This window comes from Capra hircus, chromosome 11 (genome assembly GCF_001704415.2).
Source record: "Capra hircus breed San Clemente chromosome 11, ASM170441v1, whole genome shotgun sequence".
Lineage (NCBI taxonomy): Eukaryota > Metazoa > Chordata > Mammalia > Artiodactyla > Bovidae > Capra > Capra hircus.
Window position 1 is genome coordinate 28318538 of NC_030818.1, and position 17349 is coordinate 28335886.

The window sequence follows — 17349 nt, forward strand, 5'->3', positions numbered from 1 at the left end:
CCGAGCCGCGCGCGGGGGCCGCGGGGCGGGCCGGGGTCAGGGCACAGGCTGCGGCCGCGCCTCCCGATTGGCCGGGACGCCGTGGGCTGCCCCGGCGCGCGGCGCGGGCGGGGCGGGGGGACGGGGGCGGGGCGGGGCGGACGGGGGCGGGGCCTGCCTGCCTGCTCGAGCCCGCCCCCGGCCCCGCCCGCGGCGCCCGCGCCCCTCGCGCCCTCCCCACCCCCGCTGGCCGCCGGAGTTTTTAAAGTGGGCTGACCGGCCCGCGAGCCCGACATTCGGGAGCGGCCCGACGCACAGCTCAGGCGCCCGCCGCCTCCCGCCCCAGCTTTCCTGAGGCGGCCGTACAATCCTCGGCAGTGTCCTGAGACTGTATGGTCATCTCAGCCTCCGCGTCTGCCCGGCCCCAGACTCTGGCAACTCGCGTCGTTTTCAAGCCGCTTCTTGTATTGTGAAAACCCAGAAAAGCGACTCCTGACTTCTTTTCGAAGGAAAAAGAAACTTCAGCCCCCTGCTCGGTGCCCACCGCCCCCTACTTTTTTTTTTTTTTTTGCGTTTGACAGCGTCCTTCCACTCCTTTCCCGACCCCGCCTCCCGGTACAGGTTCCTCCCCGTCACCGTTCTCCACCCCCCTCCCGCGCACCGAGCCTGCCGCCCGCAACTTCCACCTGACCGTGCGGACGCTCGGGACCTGCGAGCACCTGGCACCTTTCACATCGGCGTGGGCCTCGAGGAGTGGGCTAGGGCCACAGCGAAAGTAGCGGCTGCAGCCCCCGCCGGCCCTGGAGCTCAGGTGTTCGGAGCCTCAAAGGGCCCCAGCGACAATGACAGCTGACAAGGAGAAGAAAAGGTAAGCGGGCGTCCGAGCCGGCAGGGGAGTTGGTCCGGGGTGGGGGTGGCGGGGCCCCGCGGGACCGCCGCTGGGAGACGAGCGCGGAGGGGATTTTGAGGACCCAGGGATCGATTTGGAAGGTTTGGCAGGGGAGCGCAAGTGTCCAGTCTGGGGACGCGCCGCTCCGGCTTCGCGGTCGAGAGTTCTGTGGCCCGAAGGAGTCGGGAATCTGCGCGGACGACGAAGCCAGGAAATGGCCCTAGAGGTCGGAGGTGCTCCCGAGGTACCTTCCAAAATCCATCCCCCTCCAAACCCCGCACCAGACTCACGCCGCCAGCTTGTTGAAACGTTTGTTGGTTGACTCGCTCAAGTCAACTTTCTCACGGCCCGCTTGAGGGGCAGCACCCACTCTTTTCCTCGGGACCCGTGGGGTCCTTCTAATGAGCTCTGCCCGCGCTGCCTCCCGGCACTGGCACGGGGCCGGAGGCCGAATGCAGCGCTGGGACGGGCCCCGGCAGAGCTGCCAGGGAGCAGCGAAGGGACTCACTCCAGGGCTCCAGACCCCACGGAAGCTGGAAGAAGTCCCTTTCCTCATCCCGCAGCTTGCCTCGGCGGGAGAGTGGGTAGTGGGCCCGGCTGCCTCGCGGAAGCAGCTGTCTTCGCTGGTGGGGAGGGGATGGCGACACGGGGCACTCCGGCAGGTCCCGGTGTCTCTCTCCCAAGAGGACAGAGAAGGGCAGCCACGATATGTCCGCCTGCCCTCGCCAGCCTCTCGGCACTGGGTGAGAGGCAACACGGGCCAACTCTCACTGCCCTCCTGCCCTCTCCCGGCGAGGGTGAGAGCGCACGGCGTGGCGCGCAGACGTGGGAACCACCTTGCCTCCTGCAATCGTGCGCGGCTTGCAGCCTGGCTCCCCTTTCCTCTCAACCTCACTCGTGCCGCCCCAGCGAGCTGGAGCTCTCCGCCCAGTATTCGACAGTGGCTGGCGGGGCTGGGGTGCGGGGAACTGTAATCGAACGCGTGGTGGGCCGGCTGAAGGATCTGAGCCTCCGGAAATCAGCTGCTGGGTGGTTGTACGGTGGTTCGGAGATGAGGAACCCAGCCACGATGGGCGGGCGTGACTGGCCTCGAACTGGGGAGCCCAAAGAGCTCAGTGCTTGGGTCGATTTACTCGTGTTCCGACTTCGGGACCGGAGCCAGAAACCGTGTATCCTCTGGTCGAAAGCGGCGGTTCCCATCTCGGGGCACCGATAAGGATTTGATAAACAGGAGCAACTCGCGCCCTTTCTGGCGGAGCGCCCGGACCCTTCGCTCCCGGATTGCCGTGGGTGGAAGGGAGAAGGGGAGGGGATTGAGCCTAACTCTGAATTTACGGCCGCAGCTGCCCCTCCCGCGTCACTGCGGCACCCCCAGGCCTGAGATGGCTAACGGAGTCTTGCCCCGGCCGGCCGATCTGGGCCCCCGGAGATCGCAGCGGGCGCGCGCCCCCGGAGGCCTCGGAGCAGCCCTGGAGTCTTCTGTCTTTGAAGGGCAGCGAAGCAGGGAAGGGATTTTAAGATTCCAACGCATTTTGCAAGCCCAGTATAGTCTGCCAATAACAATGATTGAACAATCAAAAAACAAAGTTATAGTCAGCTCCGAGGCCCGTGAGGGAACTTATTGTACATTTTACAACTGTGATGCCTATCGGCGAATGTTGCAATCGCGGAGGTGGGGCCTGACGGCAGTCTTGACAGATGTGTGAAGCGTCAGTTTCTCCCGCGCGGCTTCTGCGCTGTTAACATATGTTAATCGTTTCAAGAAGCTTAGGAGCAGGGGAGAAATTATTTCGACATACCTGACTGTGGTGCTTCTTTTGTTAGAGATAGAGGGAGCCAGAATCGGAGCTGGAAAAAAGTCGGGTAATCAGGCTCTGAATTATTCGCGAGAGCAGCAGGTTTAAGAACCACTGTGGGGATTGCCTGTGAGATGTCTAGGAGGCCAGAGCCGGTGGCCCTGCCTGTCTGCTTTGCGACTTCCCTTGGTTTTTATGTCGCAGACTGGCAGGGCAAACATTTGTGTCCCTCACCATCCGGAGCCCTGTGAGAGGCTGTCCAATTCATGTTGGGCTGTTTTGAGACATATTTACTTTTCTAGTCTGGCTCTGTTTGCTGGGGGCAGGCTCCTTGAAGGACCAACGTATAATTAAAATACGTGAACCAGCGCATTGGAAGTTTTGGTATGTCATGTAAGTGGTGATCCCTAGCTTTGACAGAGTGCTTCACAAGTTCCGTATGAGGCTTTCAGGTTAGGATTCTGTGTATAGATTCTTAAGATGTGATTCTTCTGGTTCAGCAGAGTCTCTTCTTCCCCCAAATGCAAGATGCACGGAACATTCGCAGTGTTCTTCTATCAACAGGCGTTCAAGAAGTGGGCACGATTGTTTTGTTCCAGAACATTCATGCGTCGATGGAGATGTTAATGTTTAATAATAAAAAGTTTACTTTCTAAACGTTTGGCTGGCCTTGACAGAGGGTTTCAAAGTGTGCTCTGTTAGTGGTAGTGGGCATTCCTGCTGATATCAGAGATGGCCAGAAGCTTGCTAAGGGTGCTGCACTCACTTTCTGCGCTCACCTGTCAGGAGTGAAGTGAAGGTCTCTTTAATCAGGTTTCTTGGACTGTGAAGAGCTAGAAAATGTCTGGGCTACTCACTTACTGATCAGACAATTTTTGAGTCCCTTCCCTGAAAGAGGAAACAGTCTGGAAGTTCTCAGGTACATGGGGATTGGAGAGTGGTTTGGATAAATGTAAAGCAGATCCTTGGATGCTCAGGGATCAAAGTCCATTCCTAAAGCTAGACAGCTCAGAGCTCCTTCCCAGAAGGCTTCTATTGCTTAGTGTGGGGCCTCCATGGAAAGAGGATCAGAAATCTCTCCTGCCAAAGTAAAATCGAAGTCCACCTCTTATTCAAATCTAAAGGCAAAAATATTGCTGGGCAGTTTTTCTCAATGTAAATATATTTTCTATAAACATTCCTTTAACATTTGATCTCTCTTTCCAATTGCATTACTGGATGTAGTAAATTGATGTAACACAGTACAGGTTCAGGTGAATAAAATTTAACTCACACAGCTTTTGTGAAGTTCAAAAGAATGCTCTGACTACAGGTTTTTTCAGTATTGCTGATGGGAATCTTACAGTTTTATGCAAGGACTGTTCCCCAGTGGAGAAGATTGCTTTGTGAAGTAGAGAACTACCTGTCAGTGGAGACATCCAAGAGGCTAATAGGTTGACTCCTGTACTGAATATGCTGGCAGTTTCACTAGGAGTGAAAACCATGAGACAAAACTGTTTAATTCACTTCAAACGTAAATCAGTCGGTCTGTCTCTCTCTCTGTATGTAGGGTGATCCTCAGTGTTCTAGGAATCTATTCTGTAAAATGTTTACAAATAAAACAGAACCAATTAGGTAATTCTTAGTACTTCAGGATTTTAGCCCAATACATTTGAAAATATTTGCTGTCATTAGTTATCTTAAGATTTAGGCTTTTCCACCTCTCAGGAAATCTCTCCAGTAGTGCTGTTTCTTCCCCTCTCAGTTCTGGCCCATAGCAACATGACTTTTTGTTTTAGCCTAATGAATCTTCCCTTTTGCTTTTGGTACTGACCTTCATTTGTAGTTCATAGCAGGTAGGGCTTTTGCCAATATTGTGAAGTTAACAGTGTTTGCTCCCAGGATTCACAGTACCCTTTATCCTCACTCTCCCAGTACTAATATCTAGTGTCATGATGAAATCAGCTCTGCTATTCATACCATGATATAAACCAATATGAAAGCGAATGTGTATGGAACACCTACTCCCTCTCTGGATAAAATGTTGAGGAGACATGAAGGAATAAGGGATGTAGTCTTGGTCTTTAAGTTGTTTAGTTTGTTTGGGGGAAGGGAAGAACACACAAGGAAGCTTACCTAAAAATATAGGTAGCTGGCAGCTTACTTGTCACTTTTCTATTGAGATAAAATCTTTTGAAGCTAAAGAAGTTCTTAATCACATATAAGCATAATTATTGAAAAGTATTGTGTATTTGGGAGTGGGAGAATGGGTTCCTAGTTTTCCCTGGAATCACACAGGAGAGGCTCTGATACCAGCATAAAGACTGGCTCTAAGCGAAGGTCAGTTAGTGTCAGGAGTGATGAGAAGTAGAGGGTTCAAGAGCATCCCTGGGGTATTCTCTGACACCATAGACAGAAGGGCCCCCAGAGTTGAATGTTTGCTATTCTTTGCACACTTGCTTTGGTGAGGGGCATGAAGGCAGACACCTAGTAGGGGTCTGGGAGTGATGGGGTGGAGAATCCGGTCTCATTATGGGTAATCATGGAGACAGCCTAGACTCTAGGAAGACCAAGAAGGGAGAGGGAGCTTCTTAATCTGGGCTTTGTGAGTGGGGTTCAGAGGGTGGTCTGTGAGTCTCTGAATGGCTGCTAGTGTTAGGGATATAAGTATTGTTCCCCGCAAGGGAAGTCAGTTCAGCGCTGATAGCCTTTCATAGGTTCTGTGATCTGAAGAAGGTGAGCCCTTGCTCTTGGATGTCTGATTTGGTGATTGCCCTACCTTTCAGGATCTTACTGTTCAGGTCTCAAAGAAGTCCACATTTTACCGCCAGTATTTCTCCCTGTCTTGGAGATGGGGGAGGAGGTTGGCGTGTGCATCTAGTTAAAATTCTGTAGTGTGGCTTAACCTTACCTGTACCCACCTGTCTGTCCACCCACACGTCTGCCTTCGGTAATGGGGGGTGGGGAGCCCAGTGCCCTGCACAGGCTTAGTTCTCATGTAGCTCATTTTGTTACTGCTTCTTAAAATGGCCATGAAATTTTATCTTTACATTTTCTACCATCCTCAAACAGTTATTGGAGGTCTTTTTACATACTAGGAATGTGTGTGTCCTTAATATTAATTATATCTGCAGTAGGACAAAACAAACAAAAAAAACCCTCAGTCTTGTTTGTGTAGGTGCCGTCCTCAGAACTTTCCATGCATGAGCTCTTTTAATCCTCATAACCACCCGTAAGATAAGCCCTGTTATTATCCCCATTTCCCTGATGGGAAAGCTGAAGCATAGACAGGCGAGATGCCAATGGTCAAATAGGTAGTATGGCCTATGGCCGAGGCTCAGATTCAAATGGGGCAAAATGCCTTCGGAGCCTTTACTCTTAATCAGTGATCCACACCACCTTGCCTTACCTAAGATGTCTATAAATACCATTCCGGACCTGTGGCAAGTACTCTATAAATTATAACTGCTTTTGCTATTGTATTTATAATTATTATAATTACTTTTCTCTTTCGTGACTCATCACTTGTTTTGACCCTGACATGCAGACAGGGGTTGAAGATCTGAAGGGCAGGCTTGGAAGCCCTGGAAGCTCTTTAGTTTTCATTGCTTTTCCTCGATGCTGTGTGGGCTTTTCTCCAGTTGCAAGGACCGGGAGCTGCTCTCTACTTGCAGTGCACAGGCTTATCACTGCTTCTCTTGTTGTGGAGCACAGGCTCTAGGGAAAGCGGGTTTCGCTAGTTGCAGCGGGCAGGCTCAGTAGTTTTGGCTTCCGGGTTCTAAAACACAGGCTCAATAGTTGTGGCACACAGGCCCAGGCTGCTCTAGGGCACGTGGGATCTTCCTGGACCAGAGATTGAACCGTGTCCCCTGCATTGGCAGGCAGATTCTTAACCACTAGACCACCAGGGAAGCACTCCACTTCCCACTCTTAACTGCTGTAGCAATAATTCAGGAATTACTGTAAACTTTGGACTCCATTGTGCAGAAGAACCTGTTAGAAGCTCTTCCTCCATAACTTTTGAAGAGCCATCTCCAAATCAAGATGCACAAAACAGCCTCTGGCTCTACTGATCTTTTGAAATTGTAATCACGGGAAGGAGAGAATGGAGGGCAGACTAAAGAATAGCTATGATCATTGCAATACTAGTACGGTGCATTTTTATAGGGCCCTTTCTCTGATGAGTCCTAAGCTTTCACAGTCATCACACCGTTGGTCTCTGCACTGTGAACTTAGAAGGGCTTCTTGAGTTTTCCCAGTGCTCTAAAACACAATTGCATGAACATGTATCATTAAGGAGAGAAGCAAGCCACGTTGGCGGCTGCACATCGTGTGTATGGTGGCCGTGCATGGCGTGCCATTCGCAGCATCTGTGATTTTCAGGTGGAAATGAAATGAAATGTTAGTCACTCAGTCATGTCCAACTCTTGTGACTCCATGGACTGTAGCCCACTAGGCTCCTCTGTCCATGGGATTCTCCAGACAAGAATACTGGAATGCAGTGCCAAGTACCGTGTCCTTCTCTAGGGATTTTCCCCACTCAGGGATCGAACTCAGGTCTCCTGCATTGCAGGCAAGTTCTTTACCATCTGAGCCACCAGGGAAGCTCTTTCAGGTAGAGATTGGGTGCAATCTGTCACCCAGTGGTCTGGTCTCAAGAAGAGTGGCAGGGCCCTGTGAGCCCTCTGGAGTCAAGAAGACAGGTGTGGAACGGACCAGAATGTTACCTACTTCTAAGTGGTCTTTTTTAATTCCCCCTAAATTTTTAAGACTACCGGTTAGCTTGACGACCTTAGACTGTTTCCAGAGATCACTTGCACATCAGCAAAACTTATCTGGCATGACTATTGGAACCTTTGCCTGTTCCTACGAGGCATGTTCCGCGCCCCTCCCCCCGCCCCCGCCGCGCACTTGGAAAAATTCTTCGGGTTTTAAAGTCACAAGTAACTTCTATGCGAGATAATGACTGGGAAGCAATTCCTTTTCTCACGTGGAAAGCTATTTCAGAAAAGATGGTATGTCAGTAAGGAAAACAACTTTATTAAAAATGTGTATATATTGATTTGCCATGCCCCTGTCTGGTTTACTTTCCCAATTCTACAAAACCAAGGAAGTGGATTGTTAGAAATCTCTCCTTATATTCCTCCAGTGACTTTCTGCATCCCATCTCCATGGTACCCTCCAATAAAAAAAAAAAAATCAAACCTGAGAGGCTAGTGCTAGGAATCATAACAGATTAATGCTTTTATTGGATGAGACTATGTACTAAAATACATGAGTGAGGAAATGGGTCCATTTTCTGAAGTCATAGTTGTAATGTTGGAGGTTAACGAACCCTGCTTGTGGTGTTGGTTGCTCTCAATTGCTGGGGATACAGCCAATATGAGAGTCTTTTAGAAGTTCATCAATTCTGTAACAGCTCTAGTTGACAGTTTTGGTCTCATGTTCAGTCTGAGTCTCCTTGCTTATGACCTATCACTGTGAGGAGTCAGTGGTTCCCTATGAATAAGGGGACACATGGCCTCAATCTATTTAGAAGCATTTTATATATACTTTAAAAATACATCAAAGTGTATGTTTGGTTTTGGTGGGAGGTTTTTATGTAATAATCATTGAAATCACTGTGCTGGATATCTAGTCGGACAGTTCTCTCTCTCTCAATGTTGTATTTGTATTAACAAACGTGTGTTTTCGCCTCTTTTCTCAGCTATTGGTAAGGCATCCTCAGACAACCACTTTGAATTGTTGCATTGCTTTTTCTTGGGGATGGTTTTGGTCACCACCTCCTGTACAGTGTTACAAACTTCCATCCATAGTTCTTCAGGTACTCTGTCTACCAGATAGAGTCCTTTAAATCGATTTGTCACCGCCACTGTATAATCATAATGGATTTTATTTAGATCAGATCTGAATGGCCTAGTAGTTTTCCCTACTTTCATCAATTTAAGATGTGTATTTTACTCTTGATTAAAAAAAATTTTTTTCATATTGTTAGCACTTCGAATAAGATTTGTTCTGACTGCCTCTGTATAGAGGGCAGAGAGAAGGAAGGGCAACATATTATCCTAATTTTGTGTTTGACAAATTTGAGCTGTGAAAAGAAGAAAGCCACACCACCTGCAGTGAAAGCTAGAGCTGGACCTGGATGTCCCCTTGGACTCCTGTTACAAAGTAGTTAAGCACGAGCACAAAGGGGGCGACTCAAACTTCAGGGCTAACTACTCTCATTACTAATGAGTAATTATAGCAAATATTTACAGGCCTCCTTCCTACCTTTACGACTTCCTGTTTCTGAAACACTTTGGAGTATTGAGAAAGATCCCGGAAAGTACGTCATACCCAGTTGCAGGAAAGAATGGCTTTAACTTTAAGTGCACGCACTCTGTTTATGAATTCCATGTGGAAACAACAGAAAATTGTGCTTGGGAGGGTCTGTTCAAGGGCCCATTCTTCAGAACTTGAAAACAAAATTTGAAAAATCAATTCCGGATGGTTAAATGTATGGGGAGTGGGACACATGATGTTTCTGCAGAATGTTCTAGGAATTATAGGACTGTGCAAGCAAAGCACAGGTCACTTGATAACTACTTTTTAAAGAACATATGACCTCTGCACTGTTTTTCTGGATGAAGATAATCAAGCTTAATTAAGTATATCACAGTATGTAAAGTATGCCATGTGGGAAATTCAGGGAGCTAGAAGAATCTAGATTCAGAATAAACCACAATAATGCTTCCTTCCTCTGTACTTGGTTTAAGAAGCACTCCAGTGAAATTGCTCTCTTCAGTGTCTGTAAACTACACACCCTTGTGTTTCTCTCCTGTGTTTCTCTCCTGTGTTTCCAAGAGTTCTCAGATGCTATTTTAGAATGGCAGCCTTCACTCCAGCACTGGCTGAGGTTGATGAAGCTAATTTTGGTGCCCAGGGTAGAGAGAGAGAAGTCCTCTCTGGAGCTGAAAGAGCTTTCTGGTGCCTGGGTTCAAGAGCTGTGTGGTGTTACCGGACGCACCACATTTCACCTTTAGAACCTTTATTTGTGTGCTTGCACAACACGTGTTTATCCAGATATTAAGATAAGAGAAGTATGAAGGTCACATTTCGCGGGTGACAGGGAAACTTCTATAAAAGTAACCGTACCGCCATGCTGCAGGAGTCTGTCTTTTCTTTTGTACCAAGGATTTAGGGGAATTATTGGTGGGTGGGGCCTGGGAGCCAGCCCCTTCACAGCATTCTGGCTTCCCTGCTGTGCTCTGCATGTCCTGGCGCTGCTGACATGCCCCTCCCATTTGGCGAGGCCCTTTGAGGTGGTCAGGATGTCAGGGGGAAATCTTGGTCCACTGTGTGGCTGCCCCACTTTCCCGAACTTTCTGGTAGTCTCTGGAAATTAGCCCCCGCCCCCATGCATTTCCCTGCTATGTGACTGGCTGGGAGGGAGTCTGGCTGCTCAGATACAATAGCTTTCCTAGCCTCTCAGAACAAGTTTGCGTGGTGCTGCTACTGCCCCTATTTTAGGCAGGGTTGTCATGTCCTTGGAGCACAGAGTCTTTAGGGGGGCAGGGGAGTTCCTTTTGTGGATTTGCATGTTTCTCTTAGAGATTTCCAAGGATTAGCCGACACACTCAAAGCTTGAATGTGGACATAGATCCTTGGTCCAGTTTTCTTCCCAAGGGCAGTCCACACAGCATTGGGAGTTCATCTCACTGACAATAAGGGACCCCACTTCAGCCCCAGCACCCCATTCACCATCACCCAGTGAGCCTCCTGAACCCCAAATATGCCAGTCTTCCCCTTGTACCCTAAGGGCTTTCTCACCCCAAGTCATGGGTCTCCCTCCCTCCTCTGCTCCCTCAACCCAGTCTCTCCATCTCAGATGTTCTCCCCGTTTCTCTCTCTACTCGAGTATCTTCCTCTTTCCCCGTGTGAGGCCGAGTCCCCCAGGTCCTATAGAACCTTCTGTAGGGCACCTCCCCCTCCACTCCTTTCTAGCTCTTGGTTGCTTTCGCCAGAGAGCCTGCCTGATTATATTTCCTTGTTATCTAATGACATTTCATGTGGTCTTGTCTTTCCAGCAACATTGCATGTTGCTCAAGGGCAAGGATGTCTAATTTTCTTATGTGCCTTGTAAACATCTTGCACATTTTGAGTCCCTAAAATCATGCTTAATTAAAAAAAAACATACAGTTGCTTTATCGATGTCTCTTGGGTCACTTGGAAAGCCTGCCTCTTGGACTGTGCTTTTCTTGTTCATGTAGATTTGAGCCCTTTTAAAATTTTCCTTGACAAGAGAAAAAAGAGAAAGGGGAAAAAACAAAAAACAACCAGAAGACCATAGACAGATGTGGTTGACTCATGGTTTTACATCAAATGCAAGCATTAGGCAAGTATTGTGAAGTCAGGGCTTCACTTTAAGAATGCCCAATACACCAAGGCAAGTGCAAGCCAAACAGCAAAGTACTTACTCCAGGTGAAAGTTTAAAATGGCCAGGCGGGAAAGGGCGTGTAGGGGAGTACCCCCTCTCTGTTAGAAATCCTCTTCCCTAGGAGCCTTCCTAACTTGCAGCACGTTGGTTCCCCCTGCATTTACGTGCCCTTTAGTCTGTATCGTGCTACGAGGATGCTGCTGTTAGAGTTTGCTTTCTCTGTGTGTGTGTGTGTGTGTGTCTGTCTGTCTCTGATCACCACTTAGGGAGTAAGCCCTCCAGGAACAAAAGCCCTGTTAACTTTTTTTGTTCTCAGCACTCAAAACAGAAGCCCACACTTGGTGCTCAGTAATTACTTGTAGACTCAGTAACTTGATCTTATGTCATGAACTTTGGGCTTAGTGCAGAGGGTTAGCGATTTAGGCAGAAACCTTTGTTCTGATCAACCTACCCGTCCTCCTGGATCCCCCACCATGCGTGTAGTGAAGTTTGGGGGGCTACTGCCATCATCACTGTGTACAAACATTCTAGGTTACCTACTAAATTCAGGTGCCATGCCACGCAGTGAGGTTTCAGAGAGGCTTTAGATGGACCTTGCACTCAGGGGGCTTAGAGTCTAGTTGGTGAGTCAAAGAATTCCTAAACTGATTTGTTTAAAATCATACAAGATGGTTGATGTTAAAGGTTGTCCTCACCCCATCTTTATGATGTTGCTGTCTTGTTAGGAAGTCAAAAAGAGTTCAGACAAAACACTGAGCAAATTGGAAGATTGATAGTAATTGAGTGTGAAGAAGGGTAAGTAGATCTTGTGTACTGTGAGTAGTTAGAGGTTTAATGGAGGAGCATTAAGAGCTAGGTCTTGAAGATTAGGTAGAATTTAGATAGGCAGATGGGTTTGGGGCATTCCAGTGGGGTGAACAGCTGGAGTTAAACGAGAAGGTAGGAGTATTTAGGGTGTACAGACCAGTGCTGGTGAATCGGCTCCTTCCAGAGCTGAATCTGGAGCTGTATAAACGTATGGGAGAAAGGGGTCAGGCCCAGGCTGGTGCTGAGAAGTTGAGGACACCGTGATATCTTAGTCATGACATGATGGAACCTTAGGGCTGCCTTGGGGCCACAAGAGCAGTGCCTGCTTCTCTTGGGTTATTTGAACCTAAGGGAGATGCCCAGGGCACACCTATTATCTTCCAGTTGACTCTAGCATAAGCACCAAAGGGTGGGTGGAGGGTACCATGGTTATCCTTTGTAAGAATGACCTCAGAGACTGAAAATGCCCTCTGCATCTCAGGAAATCCAGTCATCTGCAAATGTGCCCAGCTTGCTCTAGAATATATTTCTTTTCAGACTATACCATGCCTGAGGGTAAGAAATGCCTCCTGGGGTCTAGAGTGGGAGACCAGAAGGGGACAACTTGCTGTGTTCTAAATAGCTTCCATCAGGCTCTGTGGAGGAGTGTGTGATGCTCATCTCATCTTCTCATTTTGATGGTGAAGCCTGCTTCCTCCTAATAATTTGATGGGCTTTCATCCTCTTCCTTCTTGCCCTTTGTCATCATAGAGTCTAGGTTTCTGAGTCTGGTCACTGTGAAAGGATATTCAGTGCTCCACTGTTTATAGAGAGAGAGGTATCCATGCTTTTTGGCAGTTTGTACCAATTACTGGGAATTGTGTCCCTTGCACAAAGAGGCAGCTGAGCTGTTCCTTGGCCTACTCCTTTCCTGTTATGTGGCTACACAATTCCCTAAAGCCTGAACCCTGGTGTTCTTGGACAGGTGTAGTCAAAGAACATCTTTTGGAGTCACCTGGTGGGGTAGCTGGGGTTCTCCCCCCTCCCAGCAGGTATGACCTTCTCCCAAAGATATTTAGAAGCAGTTGAGGTCAGGGTTGGCCATTTGTGAGCAGAGCCTTGGCCAGAGATCCCAAGTCTCTGGGAAAGTTCCACACTAGGGACCAGCAAAGGCCAAGCATGTCACTTTACTGTGCCATGTCCAGGAGTACCTTGAGGGAGGCCACTGCTCCTGAAAGCCCTTGGGTTGGAATTTAATCTCATTACGACAACTGTGTGTCTCGTCTTTTCTTCCTCTCCCAGCCCCTCGGTCATCCGTAAGTGGTTGTTGGACAGGGAAACTGCTACCCATCCCAGGGAGGAACTGCTTTATTCAGTGCTGTGCTCACATTTGATAACCTCCTCTGTGTGGGCTGCTGAACTGTGGGTCTGAGCAGCCCAGGAAGGGCCCCCTCTGGAGCCGGGTGGACAGAGCCTTAGTCCTCCAGGCCCGCAGGTGGCGGAGAGCCCCGGACCCCAGGGCAGGCAGCCCAGACACAGGGGCTGTCTGGGGGCTTGGGCAGTCCCTGGGAACCGGCCTCAAGGAACGCCCAAAGACACCCCACAGCCCAGGAGGTGGCATTCACCCTAATCTAGCTAGAGCTAGAATCTGAGTCTAGCATCTGCCTCCCGTAGCTCCATGCAGGCCCCCGGAGGAGAAAGGAGGGAGATCTAAGCTGGCTAATCTGCAGTGACACTGTCACCATGCCTACTCCTCTCTGGGGTTGTTTTTTTGTTTTTTGTTTTTCCTTTCCAAAGTAAAATTACCTTTGAAAATGACAATTTTGCCACTGTTGAACTCCAAGCTGTTTTCCCACCTGGGTCATTTTGTTGATGAGTCATGGGCACACGTGGTTCTAGTGTGGACATGGCGGCTGCTGGCCAGCGTGGGGCCTTGGAAAATCCTGGTGACCACAGCGCCTGGCAGCAAGGAGTCTGAGATGACCACGAAAGTCGATTCTTTCTTTCCCAGGCCATCCACTCGTGCACATTTGAACCATTTTCCATGCTCAGATAAACACAAGCCTTGAGATTCTGGGTCACCTGTATGGATCCAGATGTTACGAGGGGAATGACGTCACTTAATTCTCCTGGAGTCAGATCTTCTGGGTCCAGGCAGAGGACGTGTTTATTTTGGAAAGGGACAAACTTTCACCCACTTGAATTCCTTTGCCTCCAAAATTAGTGTCAGGGGACAACCACAAGCGTTCCATATTTCTTACCCTTCGTCTTGCCAAGCAGATTGTAAATGCCCCCAGGGCTGCCTTTGACTTCTTCTGTGTCCCTGGCAAAGTCGGCCTCCACAGGAGGTTCAGAGGACCTCTCAGAAACCTCTAGGACTGAGACTGTTCTAGATCTTTTCTGACTTGTGTGACCTAGGAAGGTAATTTAACCTCTTGTATGTTTCCCATTCCTAAATGGGAGTTACACACACTACCTGCTTTCTAAGAGTACTATTATTATAAGTTTGAAATGAGCTAGGATTTCAGTAAAACCACGCCTTTTATTTTTTAATTTTTTAAAAAAGTATTTTTTTTGGTCTGTGCTGCACAGCTTGCAGGATCTTAATTTGCCAAGCAGGGATCAAACCCATCCTCCCTGCAGTGGAAGTGCAGTCTTAACCGCTAGACCTCCAGGGAATTCCCTAAAACCATGCATTTTAAAAATGTTTTAAAAAGCACGTGCAAAAATAGATAGCTGGTGAGAAATTGCTACATAACACAGCCTGGTGCTCTGTGCTGACCCAGAGGAGTAGGATGGGGGTGGAGAGGGAAGCGCAAGAGGAAGGTGATGTCGGTATAATTATGGCTGATTTGTGTTGTTGTACAGCAGAAACCAACACAACATCGCAAAGCAATTTTCCCTCGATAAAAAACACTTAAAAAAAAGACAAATAAAAAAGCATATTTTTTATGCTTTGAAAGTCATTTTTGCAATGATTATCTCAATAGAAAGACCTTTGAAAAGTATAAAGTACAGACCATTAAGGCATCATTATTAACAAGCACAGCATTATAATCACTTGGCACATCACTGCCTGTTGGAGTGATTTGACTGCAACTGAGAGGGAGTCTTAGCCGACTCTAAATGGAGATATCTCACTTGCTGTCAAGCCTATCAAGGGCTTTTAACTGCCCTCACCCCCAGCTGTCCCCAAGATTATGGGCTCTTGCCAAGAGTGATTTCCACATTTGAGCTGTATTTCTCCCATGTCCTGAGATGTGAGAAAATCTGATAGCATCAAGAGACTAAGGAACCTTCCAGGACTCCTGAAAAACAGTCTGACCCTGGGTATGCCTCTTTCCCTGCCTGGCCTATTCTCCCTGTGAAGATGAGGGTCCAGGGCCGCTGCCATGCTGATACAGTGGGAATTTGCCCTTTGATTCCACACCCCCAGATCTCTCGACCTGCAGGGCTGTGTCTGCACCACCTCTGCCTGGGTCCCACTTGTTGCTCTGTGTCTTACAGGTAATACCTAATTGTAGGCCCACGGTGGCTCAGACAGTAAAGAATCAACTTGCAATGCAGGAGACCTGAGTTCCATCCCTGGGTTGGGAAGATCCCCTGGAGAAGGGAATGGCAACCCACTCCAGCATTCTTGCCTGGAGAATCCCATGGACAGAGGAGCCTGGTGGGCTACAGTCCATGGGGGCACAAAGAGTCGGACACGATTGAGGGACTAAGCACAGCACAGCACTGAAGGGACTAAGTGCTGCAGCCAAGGTGTTTAAAAGGCCAGGCAGCTTGCTGGGAGAGAGACAGAAACAGGGACACCTTGATGCCTTGGGATGCCTATGCTTCCTGGTCTTACTGGTAGTGGGAAGAGGCTTTGGATGTGAAGAGTCTGGCTCTGCCACACAGTGACCATGAAATTTGGCAGGGTATTCGTTCCAGCCTCAGGTCTGTCACCTGCCGCATCCCTGACACCTCTCATGCCTGAGCTGGCCCTTCCTTCAGCCCCGTTTTGAGGTGGACAGCTGTCAGGGCCTTAGGGCTCAGCTTGTATATCGCATCCTCAGGGGAGCCTCCCCTGACCCCCTCAGCTGACCTCCAGCCCTCTTCTCTCTCTCTCTTTTTCTGAAAGACAGCACTCCCCGCACGCTGTCTTGCACTTGTCTGTCTATTCTCTGTTGCCCCCCACTAGTTTGCAAGGTCCGTGAGGGCAGGGCCGTTCTATCTTTGTTGCCACCATATCCTTAGTGTTTGGGGGCAGTGCTGGACACCTATAAGGTGCTCCTTAAACATTTGTTAAGTGAAATAATTACTTCAGGGTTGCTGGGGCTTTGTCCTCAACCTGGCATCCTTTCTTACATTTGTTCAGTGCTCAGTTTTTTCCCCCAAAGCTCATGATGAAATAGTTGTCGTTCTCATCATACAGGTGAAACAACAGAGGCACAAAAATGAGACTGCCAAGCCAGACTGCAGAGGAGCCCCTGTGAGCAGAGCCTTCTCTCCCCCGGCTGGTGCTGCCTCTCCGGGCACCTCATTTTTCTGTCATGGTGATGTTATTGTTTGTCTTATTTGGCGATGTTTACACCAGAGAAGTAGGGGCCATTGTGTGTTGGTGGCGACTGGAAATACACAAGAGAGTCCCAGGAGAGTGCCACTGTCGGTCCTCACCACAATTAGCAATTGTCGGGCCAGGGGCAGTGACTGCGTGGGTGGTGTTCCCTGTGTGGCTGGTTTAATGTGTTAAAATGCCACTGTCTGCTTCTGACAGAGGCAAGGGAGAGTAGGGGAGTGGGGATCAGAGAGACTGGGAGGAGCCTAGGACCTCAGTCCCATTTCTCTCCAGTCTTGTCTATCCTACCACTTACATCTAGGCCCTTTCTGCTTGGGAAATGTCCTGTTGTATGTCTAGTGGAATTCCTGTGGCCTGGTGGAAAGAGGAGTGCTAACCAGCTGGGTGACCTCTGAGCCTCAGTTTCTCCATCTTTAAAATGGGCCAGTAGGTGGGACCCAGTTCCATTGTGAAGTGAAATCCAGGTGGAGCCTGGTCCCAACTCCTGTTTCCAGGTGCTTCCTGAGGCGAGGAAGATGGGAGGTTAAAGGTGATCAGAGAGGGTTTTGAAGAAAGCCTCTCCAGTTCCCTTGTAATTTCGCCCTCTCCAAGAGGAGGTTCTGTTAAAGTGGAGAGGGCCAGAGCCTTGAGAGTCAGTCCTGGGCATGGCATGATGCCAGAGAGCAGGTTCTGGACTCACTTCATTGGCAGCAACAGGGCCCTTCCTCCTTAAGGAGGAAGTGGGTTGAGATGGGACAGAGTGTCTCTACATTCTATCCCACAGTTTCTACAAAAGGGAGCAGTCGTGTTACCAGGTGAGGCCACGTCTCATCTCCTAATCCCAGGGAAGAAGGGGGCAGGCTTCTGGGGTGAATGAGAGCACCTGTAACCAGAGACGCAGCATTCCTACACCCTCTCTGAGCCCTGGTTTCCTCATCTATCAGATAGCTGCTATAACCC

The 17349-nt window shown here is 49.0% G+C and overlaps 1 protein-coding gene across 1 annotated transcript in view; it reads left to right on the forward strand.

The window, feature by feature from the left end:
• The window catches only part of EPAS1 (endothelial PAS domain protein 1), a 92517-nt gene continuing 75410 nt past the window's right edge, over positions 243-17349 (forward strand). The window contains exon 1 of the mRNA XM_018055188.1: positions 243-847. Coding sequence (XP_017910677.1) covers positions 822-847 — 26 coding nt within the window. The 5' untranslated portion in view covers positions 243-821. The remainder of the gene's footprint in view (positions 848-17349) is intronic.